Here is an 11,227-nt window from a genome sequence, read left to right as displayed (position 1 = left end):
AAAAGTTGCAACGTTAGGTCGTCAATCCCTTCGTGGAAGCCATCACAACTCTCATCATCACCTGAGGACTCCAACTGCTCTCCCATCCAATTCGCAAAATAACGCAGCTACAATCTCGTGCTTGTCAAAATACACACATCAATGTGTTTTGGAAGCCGAGTCGGCTGAGAGTTGCTTTGGCAGTGTGGAGCAAAGACAGACTACTCGGGTTCCCAGATTTTGGAAGTCTTGTTGAAACGATGCCTATCCAATAGGAGATCAGTGAACGGAATGAAAATAGGGCAAGGGCAAGGGCGCACCAGTGAAAGCGCGTGTTAGTAAGAGACTTCTCGCCATACTCCTCAGAAAGAATCTTAGCTGATTTGCGCGGTACTCTCACGGCAATGCCTTCGAAACTCTCGTTCTGCAAGGGGAACAGCTCCTGACTCTGCAGTCAAGAGTAGTCAGCTTCCTCGCGTTCGTGCATTCAATCATCTTGGCTGGAAGCGCTGGCTTGCTTGCCTGGACGCACCAAATAGCGATGACCCTCTTTGGAGAAGAGAACGCCCTGGTCGAATGGCGTATGCTCCGCTTTGCCCGCGCTGACGTGCACGGCTGTGATATCTATATACTTCCCATTCGTGGTGTCGATCCAGCGACCGTCAATTTTGTTGGCAACGTCCCGGGTTGACACTGTCCTGTAATGCGGGTTGATCTCTAGAAGGTACGTCCTTGGCGTGTCCTGATCAGCAGATCCTGCTGGATAGTGATACTCGCTCATATTGCGAGCAGCCAACCGGGATAGTGTCTCCATCGTCATCTGGACATCAATATCATTGTCCCAGGGTAGGACCCTCTGGTTCCAATACCATCCGAGTAAAGTTCCGTGGCCGATCCAAGTCTCTACGCCAAGATCTTTCATTGTTGCGGCATAGGAGTTTATCAGCGCCAGAAGTGTCTTCTTCGTTTCCTCGATACCGAGTGGTTGCGACGGCGCGAACCTCGGATCACAGTGACTTATGGCGCCAAAAGTGTGTGTGTGTGATATTTAAAGTTGATCTCCGTGAAGTACTGGTACGTTCCCGTTATCAGTGGCAATGCTTGCTGTGAAGAAGAACGACGGGAGCACAGAATGTATACAAGTATTATCATGATGCCAAGGGAGGAGAGTATGGACTTTCGGCCGCGCGTGGGCGTGAGCGCGAGCATGGTGACGGCCAGGGGTTTTCCCATGGTTGAGATGAAGCAATGGAAGACTCAAGTGAAAGGAGATTTCAAGCGATGGGCGCTCTTGCCTTCCTTTCACTGTACGCAAGGAGGTTGCCCGGAATGCATTCATGGTATCCACTTGAGCCTCGAGTCGGTACCCAATCATCGCACGGCTACGTTAAGCGATTTACCTGGATGGGCGAGAGAGCGCATTGGTCTCTCACGATTCGCAGTACAAGGGATAAGTTTGATCATAGAGTCGAAATCGCCGTGAATATGCTCCTTTGTCTACTTACCTAGGTACCTATGGGTATGCATCTGCCGCTCCATCAGGGAAAGGCAAGGCAATCAAAGAGCTAAACCGACCTTAACCTTTGGCTTCTGACGCAGGAGAAGAAAGATACATGTTAAACCGAAATTCCCATTCTCCATGCATGGCAGATTAGTGAGCACGAATCCATACATCGAAATCATGATGTCCACGCTTCAGCCCTGGACACCGCCGAGGGAACCAACATTACCGCTGCGCATATTCCCCGTCAAAACTGAAATCGCTTCTGACTCATCCAGATGAGAGCGTCCTGCACCCAAACGGGGAAATTCCTCACGCCCGTACTGCGCTCTTCCGCCCGTGGCACGAAAATCCGGCCACTCCTGCCGGCGAGGACCTGCTCGACGACGGCGTCGCTCACATTCGACGCCGGGTCACATTTGATGCCGAACTTCTCCAGCTTGTCTTCGAAGGGCTTGACGATACCGGTTGCATGCCACGAGGGGTGGACGGACGACGTCTGAATGCATTTGCCTTCGGCCCCGTGATACACGCGGAGTTCGTTTCGGAGCCCTGCGCTCCGAGTTAGTGCTGGGACACACGTGGTGTTCACGGGCAGGGAAGCATGCCTTCGGTCAGATACAATGCTCCAACCTTTGTGCAGCAGTAGTCCACCATGCCCGGTGCGGCCATGAAGCTGGCCATGGACGCGATGGTGACGATGTGGCCCTTCCGCGCTTTCAGCATAGCGGGCAGGAACTCTTTGATCAGGATGAAGTGAGAAGCAAGGTTGACTTTGAAGATTCGGTCATTCAACTTTGCATCGGTGTTGATGATCCTGGTGGCAGTCGCTTCAGATGACTTTGGTCAGTATACCGCCTGACAGACACCGGTGGCCAAAAATGCACTTACCTATACCGGCATTGTTGATCAAGACGGTCGGATCACCATGCTCCCTGCGGATGGCGTCGGCTGTTGACTCTATGGCGATAAAATCCGTCAGGTCGATCTGGTAGTAGTGTACATCGTGGACTAGTTGGACGGTCAGCGGGATAGTTTGATGCTTGCCCTCAAGCGAAAAGCTTACTTCTCTTCAGCTCTTCTGGGAGGGGAGAGATGTCCAGAATGACAACCCTGGCATGCCTGGAGAAGCCCTTGACCATTTCATATCCAAAACCGGAACATCCGCCAGTGATGACAACCAGTTCGGACTTGTTCACGGCACTCCAATTGAACGGCGCGCCTGGCTTCCCAAAGAAATTCCAATGGTTGAGGGCAAGTTTGTCAAGTGCTTGGTTGAGCTTTCTGGCCACGCCGATGGCGAGCAGGTACTTCAGCGACTTGATCAAGAGGGCAGTCCGTTCGGACGACAGTCCGGCATCGCCCAGAAGCTTGAGCAAGCGTGATCGGTATTGAACTGGTGCTCTGGTCAGAGCAGCCAGCAGAGCTCCTGTAAAGAGTGGTTCTGTCGCTGCATAGCGGACGAGGGCAATAGGCATGGTGACTGTGCCCGTCACAACGCGATTGGCGCGTTCGAGCGGCCCTGGACGTGCCATCTTGCGGACCCAGAGACAGTTTCACGACCGTACAGTGGTAACGATGGTGTTGGGAAAGAGTAAAGGTTCATGGCAATGGCAATTTGAGGGCTTACCGACTTGTGAGCGGGGTTTACGGAAGTGGCATCTCGCGTTGTGCGTTGCATTGCTACTGTGCGAGCGAAAGCTCCCAATGGCCGCTCCCACCTCAAGGCGGCCACGAAATGCCTCGGTCCAGCAGCGGTAGAAGCTGGTTTGATGCGGGCTACGAGCTGAGAGTGGTGGGAGCTGATGGGAGCTGGCCTAAAGTTGGCCTAAACGCCGAAGCTGCCCACGTTGGCCAATCGGACATTGTCGGAGGTCAAAAGATTCTCCGCTCGGTTCCATCTCCCCACATTTAACGGTTACGAGGTCGAGAGCGTGGCAGGACATATTGATAGAGTTATCCTCACAGGCATTCTCGTGTAGCAACGGCACAAAGACGTTGCTCTTTGTTGTGTCCGTTGTGCAAGATACGACTGCCCTCGAAGTGCTGACAACCGCTCTTTGTCGCCCAGCAAGATGGAGACAAAGAGAGCCATTGTCCTCAGACGATCGCCAGCTGGCAGTCCTCAGAGCCTCATCATTGCCTTTCCAGCTTTCTTGGGATCATCACCACAAACCTTTCAACTTACCACTTCTTTCAAAAACATCACACCACTAATCTCGTCCAGAGTACCTAGGTACCCACCAAGACACCCCAAGCATCCATCATGACTTTCAGATTCTCCGAGTTCGCAAAGCGAGGTAAGTCCGGCAATCCCTGGAGTGAGGCTGACAACAGCACTGGCCCGTCGAGGCCGATGACTGCCAACAGTTATGACTTCCGCCCGTCACCTCGCCAACCATCTCGATCTCCTCCGCCTCCAATTGCACCTCGTCCGGCGCCAAGTCGAAATGACACTCCATTGCTGGAGTGCAGCTACGACAACGGCACCGGCCGACTTGATCCTCGGCTGGCGCGCGAGCAGGGGTTGCCAGCGACGATACAGACGACCGATCAGCTCGCCGACTTCATCAAAACCCGCTACCAGGAGCAGACGTATTCGTGGTCGCCCTCGCTGGCGTCGCAGTATTCGTATGTCCCGGACTCACCTGCTACAGGGCTCTACCGCCGTGCTTCAAGGCGTGGTTCTCGACCAAGCTTCCAATCCACCAGGACAACCTCCAACCCTATCGTCGCCGGCCTACGAAACAAGTATGCCACGCCGCCAGTAGATTGTGTTCTGCCCGGTGCGACCAGACGGCACAAATATGAAGGCTTCTGGTTGGCTCGCGGCACGATGCGCAAGACCGAGGCTGATATGAAGGACCGCAATAAGCGGTGGAAGAAAGCCAGGGAAGAGAGGCCTGCGTCTTCTAATGGTCCGTACGTCGAGACGTCAGGTTGGTACGACTAAAAGTCGGGTAGATTGTAGCATGGTAATTCTCGCGTCGCCGTCAGTAGTACGAAATCGACGATGTGATGTGGATAATGAAGCTGTGGTAGGCACGCTTTCCGCTTCCTGCCCCGGCCATGTGAGGCAGGCACGCCAACATACACAGCAGTAGCTGAGCGATTAGCCCTCACATAGACAACCAGACTTACTTCAGACGACGCTGGCGCCCTACCACAGAAGCCGAGTAGCGTTATTTCGCTGTCCCATTCGGATGCTTGGCTCGTACCGAATTCGTTGCACATGTATGGCCTGTACACGAACAGCAGGTGTTCAATGAAGAGCAGCGTCGAGAATCCTTCTCCTGACTTCATCGCCGAAGCTCGTCGGAACGCCATCCTGCTCCATCCACCCCATCTCAGCGTCAACAGCGGCTTCGTACGCTTTGATGACGCTGTCCTCGTCGACCCTCACCCCCTCCTCAGCGAGCACTTTGATACATTCTGATATCCGCGCAATTTCTCTCCTCGTGCCCTCTCCAATATCATCGTTCTGGCTCGAATAGATGGCGCTGCTGACCACATCGTCCAGGTTCGAAATACTGACACCGCCACCACTCATTCTGCCTGTATCCTGCGCCTGCTCTACGTGTTTGCTAAGCCAGATGTAGCCGTTGACTCCAAGTATCACATCCACATCCCCACCGCCCTGAGCGCCACTGTTGATGGTGAAAACTTGTCTTCGACTTCGAACGACGCCACCCCCGCCACCAGTCCCCGAGACTGCCAAGAACGTGCCATTGCGAAGCTTGCCATATTTCAAACTCCGCGTGTGCAAATTGGCTGTGCCGTCGCTGCTTCTCAACTGTTGCACTTCGGCGACCAACAGATCCCCTTCCTGGAAGTAGTTGCGAATCTGCAACTCATCTGCCGTTGTCCGTCGTCTCAATACTCCGCCAGGTAAATTGATGGACGAGAGCGGTAGGAGAGCCAGCAACGGGGCGGCCACATCAACCTTCCATTGATTCTTCTGCACCTCGACGATGCGCCCGACCACTAGATCTCCGATCTCGGGTGTATACCGTGCGCGAAGCGGCGCGACGGATAGCAGCTTGTTGGTCTTTTTGAGGGGGCCCGCGAGGGTTGCGATCATCGTGGGCGATCCTTCGGTCATGTACGTGCCGTGTCCTCTGCGGATTATATTAGCCACGCGTACAGTATACGTGGACTGCCACATGGCGTGTAATCCATACCTACCTCATCCATTGTGTATCGTCGGTGATGACTTCTCCCGGCAGCGCAATCTGTCGAGAAGAGGAGGCCAGCCGGCGGCGCTTCAAAGGCCGCCCTTCCTCGGCGTCCTGCATTGACGCATCACTGTCTTCTTCGTCATCTGAGACCTGGACGGGCACATTTTCGTCTTCGGTGTCTGGCGGCAGCACAGCTAAGCCCATGATTGCAAGTTTGTCTGCAGGAGGAATTCGGGAGAAGTATTCGTGATTGAAGCAACAGAATGTGCAGTTTGTGTATGCGAATCGAAGACAGTCCGGGATATCTTCGGTAGACAATTCAATAACACGTGAGCACGTGCAGACGCAAACACTAGTGACTAAGCGGGGCGAAAAGCTTGGCGGTTTCTCTGGTCGGGAGGTGACATGATATGACGCTTCTTCAAGTAATCTACCTATATACTTAAAACAATATCTCCTGTCGCTTGTTCTTCGTATCAACATACCGATCCATCCGTCTTCGCAATGGTGCGGCATAAGAAAGACAACGGCTCGTCCAAAGCGAAGAAATATTCCACCAAGTCTAGACACACGCCGCGCTCGACGGCGCGAGATGGCGACGACAATGACGTCGTCGCAGAACGCCCACCTTTCAAGGCCGCTTGCTGGGATTTCGGGCACTGCGACTCCAAACGCTGCAGCGGGAAACGATTGATGCATTTTGGCCTGATGCGGGAATTGCCCGTCGGTCAAAAATTCCCTGGAGTCGTCATTTCGTAAGCACTTGCCGTTCCTTCGCACAGGAGACACATTGCACAAATTGCCACGCTGACACGCACCCCCGGGCGTCCAGTCCCAACGCAAAGACGATCCTCTCACCGGCTGACCGGGAACTTCTCGAACAATACGGCGCCGCAGTAGTGGAATGCTCGTGGATCAGGCTTCAAGAGGTCCCCTTCTCACGGATCGGCGGCAAATGCGAACGGCTCCTGCCGTACCTTGTCGCCGCCAACTCAGTCAACTATGGAAAGCCATGGCGCCTCAACTGTGTCGAGGCCCTAGCGGCGTGTTTCGCCATTTGCGGCCATCACGACTGGGCCGAGATTGTGCTCCAGCATTTCTCGTACGGCGAGGCATTTCTCGAGATCAATTCCCAGCTCTTCAAACGGTACGCGGCTTGTCAGAATGAGGAAGAGATCAAAAAGGCAGAGGAGAAGTGGCTCGCCAAGCTGGAGAAGGAGTATGCAGATAGTCGAGCCAACAAGGACGCTGTAGGCGAGGAGGCTGACGACTGGGCCGGTGGAAATACGAACAGGCGAGAGGTATTCGAATCAGATGATGACGACGAAGACGATGCAGATAACGGCAACGAGTCAGCCGCAGATGACGAGGGCAACATGTTGCAACAAGGCGTGCCGTTGGAGCTGCCTCCAGACGAGGATGAGGATGACGACGAGGCGGAGATGGCGGAAATCCGCCGAAAGATTCTCGCGTCCAGACCCTTTGCGGAGAATTTCCCTGCAGAACCGCCCAAGACAGAGAATCAGCGACAGTCCGACGACGACAACAACAACAACAACATCAACAAAGCGGGCAACAGCGATGCCAATCCGACACAGCTCGTTGATTCCGACGCAGAATCGGGCTCCGCTGATGAGGACTTTGACGATTTCGATCAAATTGCCAATGCCACCCCAGTGACGGATCGGACGGGGATCGTTGCACGCGAAAGACAGAAGAAGCTGGAACAAGCGAGCGCATCATTTTCACGCACAGTGGTCTCGGCGCCCAAGAGGTGGTGAGCCACTCGTACCACTTACTTAGTAGGCACAATGATAGGAAGTACGATACGACAGCAACGACTTGGCGGACCAAGCGCGTGCCTTATCCGTCGAAGCATGAGTTACAGTACTTTGGATATGCGGTCACTCGCAAGGATAAGTGTTCCGTCAGACCCACGCTGAGAACTAATGTTTCCCCTACTGGTAGCACGCAAGATCGTCACCCTCCACCCACGACTTACGGAAGCAGGCACGCGAGACGAGGATGAGGGCAACACAACATTTCGCCTGACGCATCCGAGCTGTGATATTAGAGGCGGGGGCTGATCATCAGACTTGGATGGGGATCTTCGAAGGCGGAAAAGGTTTGAGGATCGAGGACGTCCAGCCAGATCATTGATCTAGAGATCATTCTTCTTGTTCACCGTCTGCGAGGCCGGGCACCTCGATGCGCGCAACCCCCCAGTCGCTATCGCTACACTAGCCATGTACACAGTACCTTTGACACACGCACATCCTGGGAACTTGCGCATATCCGGTGCATACAGGGCGGAGTCACCTCTTGCGAGGGCAAGAAAAACCGAACGGCCCAGGAATAGACCCAGCATGGGCACTTTGTCGGATTTCGGAAAGGCATGTCATCGGCCTTTGCTGACTCGATCGCCACTACTGAGCGATGGCAATCAACGAGTTATCCCGGGATCCTTTTCCACGTCCTGTACTCCTCAAAGTCCAATGGCATAGAGCGCTGAACACCGCCTTTTGTTCTGCACTCTGCAAAGTGTGCAAGCGAAGTTACAAACAAAGGCCCACGCATGGTTGTTTTGACCTTAATTGCAACAAGGCCGACCCCAGGAACTTGGGCTGCTGTGGTGGACCGTGTACTCGTATTACGAGTCACTCGCATGGTGTGGTAGTAAGAGTGAGGGGTTCTCCGCAGGATCTTTTCTCCGGTCCTCAGTCAGTCCAGCTGGAGCTGGTACCAGTACACCCCTTGCTCGCCCGCGGTACCTCGTACTGAGAGCCGGCTGAGCGTATCGGAAGTATGGCCTTGTTACCTAGTACCTCGTACGAGCACCGAGCTCCAATCTTCGTGCCTCCTGGGAATCTTCTTCCAGCGGAGATTCCAAAGGACTTGCGGTGGGTGAGCCCGTGCCAGACGATGCTACAGGATTGGGGGAACCTGGTCCGACACAGCCTGCATAATCAGCCCGCCGTAGTAGCCGAGGGCGAGGAAGTGTAGTTCCACGAATTACATCGCGCGGAAGTATCAGTATCGAGCGGACGACGCTAACCATCTTCGATCAAGTGAAATTCGATGCCGCCGAGAGGATCGCCATCTATTCTTCCCTCCCTTAGACACTCGTACGAGGTACGCCATGAAGTCCTCAGTTCGAGTAAGCGAGCACAATCCGTACTTGAAGCGGTGGCGATAGCAATGCACGATGATTTCACATCTCGTCTCCAAGGATGCATCATGCCGACAATCCTGGTTCATGCCGATCATTTCTGCAATGGAAACATCAGCATTTCCGAACCCGGGACCACGACTTACCCCCTCCTTTCCCCCTCCTCGCACCGCCTAGTTCTTCTCGAGGGCTTCCTTGTGCGTTCCTCGCGTACGAGTGATCTTCGGAGGGTCCTGCTTTCTTGGGCAGCTGCAGGGGAAACCTGCGGAAGTTTTTGCGAAAGAAATTGCGCCGATCAAAATAATCAGTCGTCTGTGTTGTCTGGACCACGGCTTCTCGTCAACTCCGGGAGAAGCTTATCTCAGAGCGCTAGATGTAGTGCTGCAAATGCTGTGTGGAAACCGGCAGTCCATTGAGGCTGCCACTCTGGGTATATTGCCCTCGGAGAAAGACAATAGTCTGTGCAAGCAAATGCGACGAGAAGCCGTGGGCGACACGGTCTCAGGCTGGCTTTGGACGATAGTATCCGCAACAAATCGCGGCTGTAAACCTACACATGGCGAAAATGATTGACGCCGGCGAAGGGCTGATATGGCCGTCGCTAGTACCTCCCAAACGTGGCATGCAAGCCCGACAATATCCGAGCGCGCCACAAAAGTCCACGCCAATTCAAAAAATGCTTTTGGTGTCAGTGAGCTCGACAAGTCTCATTCTGCTCCGCCAGTCTGGGAAAAGGCGAGAAGGGCTCTCGTAGAATGCTACACGTGTAAGCGCCCAAGAAAGTCAAACCTAAATATTATATAGCAACCGATTGATTCGCCGCGGCCAAGGACCCCGGCCACGGCGAAAGAAAGCCGTCGTAGATAAGATCAGGTGGCGGTCGGAGGGATTGCATGTCGGGAAGATGAGGCGCAGCCATAGGTGGCATCCTGAAAGGCGTCGACCGGTAGTTGCTGTAGACAGGCTGCGGAGCTGAGGTGGCTGGTGCGCAGAAGCTCATGTCTAGGAATGCCTCGACATCCATATGATGCGAGTCGGCGATGTTCTCTCCTTGGTGGAATAGAGGAATGTGTTCCACGGGGCTCTGAATTTTGTCGACAGGTCGCACGGGTTTGGCGGCCGGCGAGTATGCCAGGAATTGATCTTTCATATCGATCTCGTCGAATGGCGTAGCCGGCGGCGATGTGTTGCCTTGACAGGTTTGCACGCCCAAGACCGGCGGGCTGCTGGCAGTAGAATATGAGGACGCACTGGATGGAATGTCGTTGTCATCTTCGTGGCCGCGAGGTTTGATGGCCAGAAGTGGGCGCTTTGCCCGGTCTGGGCGATCGGCCGGCGGTAGAGTCTGTTCCATCTCTTTCGGTAACTCAAACTCATCAAATTCGGGTCTGATCAGGCCCATGCCCTTCAGAATGTCGGTGGTGGCAACCACGCCCGTGGACTCGTCGGGAATACTTCCTGGAAACCCCGTTTTCCGCCGGCAGGCCCAATATAGTCGTTGAAGGGCGGTGTCTGTTACTTCTCGCATCTGGCAGTAACTGACCAGTATCAGAACACAGTCTTCGCCGCAAAATTGGGAATGCGCTTACTAGTTTCTTGCCTCCCGTCTCCTAGCAGAGTATACACACGGGCTGTCACTTGCCTGGCAGGTCTTGCATACTTGAGCGCCATCGCACTGACTATGGTTAATACAAGACCCGTCTCGGTGAAGGTGAGCTCAGTACCTTTGCTTTCTTTACTCTGCAGCGATCGCAGCTGCATAAGCTGTTAGCCTCCGGTTGTCGTAGCCCTGGCGCAAGGGGCAACTGGTGAATACTACTCACGCACGCGAAGTCCTCCCCCGAGAAGTCCTTCGCTTCCCCTTCACGGTCGTCCTTGCACCGGCATTGGGCTTTTGTCCTGGTCTCTGGGCTTTCATATCTCGGTCTGTAATGCGAAGTCTACCACGGCAAGGATGGTCAAGTGCAATGATGGATTAGGAGATTAAGGCGTCAATATCAGAGATTCAGTCGTGTGGAACTTTAGTTATTCGAATAGACACGGGTTGCATTATACTGTGTAAGTGCAAAGTTAGACCGCCAGCGACTTGTACCCTTGAGCTTAAAAACATTGCCGGTACCGTCCACGGCAGGTGCAAATCAACACCAGGCCCGGGGAGATATCCATGGTAAATAAGACCGAGTACCCCAGGACGAGTTGCTTTAGAGGTGCTTCAAGAAAACCCCCGATGTGAACCAATCAGAAGCTGAGAACAGAGCTCCTGAAACAATTTCCGGTACGTGGTAAGGCACATGCAAAAAAACCGGCTGCTAGTAGTGAGAAAATCCGCCGTGAGAAATGACATCATTACGTAGGGTCTACTTCGCTCACGGTCTGCGGGGCAAGACGGGAACAAGCCGA

The 11,227-nt window shown here is 54.0% G+C and overlaps 6 protein-coding genes across 6 annotated transcripts; 2 read left to right on the top strand and 4 right to left on the bottom strand.

Annotated features, from left to right (window-relative positions):
* Positions 1 to 200: 200 nt before the first annotated feature.
* A1O7_04432 (uncharacterized protein) lies at positions 201 to 901 on the bottom strand (the record flags this gene model as incomplete). The annotated part of the gene is made up of 3 exons (XM_007758443.1): positions 201 to 243; positions 300 to 427; positions 512 to 901. 3 exons carry the CDS (start codon positions 899 to 901, stop codon positions 201 to 203), a joined length of 561 nt encoding a protein of 186 aa, XP_007756633.1.
* An 826-nt stretch (positions 902 to 1,727) lies between these two features.
* Positions 1,728 to 2,958, bottom strand: A1O7_04431 (uncharacterized protein; the record flags this gene model as incomplete). Its single annotated transcript, XM_007758442.1, has 4 exons — positions 1,728 to 2,037; positions 2,103 to 2,310; positions 2,372 to 2,491; positions 2,547 to 2,958. 4 exons carry the CDS (start codon positions 2,956 to 2,958, stop codon positions 1,728 to 1,730), a joined length of 1,050 nt encoding a protein of 349 aa, XP_007756632.1.
* Positions 2,959 to 3,746: 788 nt separating this feature from the next.
* A1O7_04430 (uncharacterized protein) lies at positions 3,747 to 4,433 on the top strand (the record flags this gene model as incomplete). Its single annotated transcript, XM_007758441.1, has 1 exon — positions 3,747 to 4,433. The coding sequence occupies one exon, from the start codon at positions 3,747 to 3,749 to the stop codon at positions 4,431 to 4,433; it is 687 nt and encodes a 228-aa protein (XP_007756631.1).
* A 309-nt stretch (positions 4,434 to 4,742) lies between these two features.
* Positions 4,743 to 5,862, bottom strand: A1O7_04429 (exosome complex component RRP4; the record flags this gene model as incomplete). Its single annotated transcript, XM_007758440.1, has 2 exons — positions 4,743 to 5,598; positions 5,666 to 5,862. 2 exons carry the CDS (start codon positions 5,860 to 5,862, stop codon positions 4,743 to 4,745), a joined length of 1,053 nt encoding a protein of 350 aa, XP_007756630.1.
* Positions 5,863 to 6,162: 300 nt separating this feature from the next.
* A1O7_04428 (uncharacterized protein) lies at positions 6,163 to 7,439 on the top strand (the record flags this gene model as incomplete). Its single annotated transcript, XM_007758439.1, has 2 exons — positions 6,163 to 6,413; positions 6,491 to 7,439. 2 exons carry the CDS (start codon positions 6,163 to 6,165, stop codon positions 7,437 to 7,439), a joined length of 1,200 nt encoding a protein of 399 aa, XP_007756629.1.
* Positions 7,440 to 9,623: 2,184 nt separating this feature from the next.
* A1O7_04427 (uncharacterized protein) lies at positions 9,624 to 10,355 on the bottom strand (the record flags this gene model as incomplete). The annotated part of the gene is made up of 1 exon (XM_007758438.1): positions 9,624 to 10,355. The coding sequence occupies one exon, from the start codon at positions 10,353 to 10,355 to the stop codon at positions 9,624 to 9,626; it is 732 nt and encodes a 243-aa protein (XP_007756628.1).
* Positions 10,356 to 11,227: the final 872 nt, after the last annotated feature.

The sequence above is a fragment of the Cladophialophora yegresii genome (assembly GCF_000585515.1).
Source record: "Cladophialophora yegresii CBS 114405 chromosome Unknown aczIN-supercont1.3, whole genome shotgun sequence".
Lineage (NCBI taxonomy): Eukaryota > Fungi > Ascomycota > Eurotiomycetes > Chaetothyriales > Herpotrichiellaceae > Cladophialophora > Cladophialophora yegresii.
Note: the sequence above shows the minus strand (reverse complement) of the source record. Positions and strands in the feature narration are given on the sequence as shown.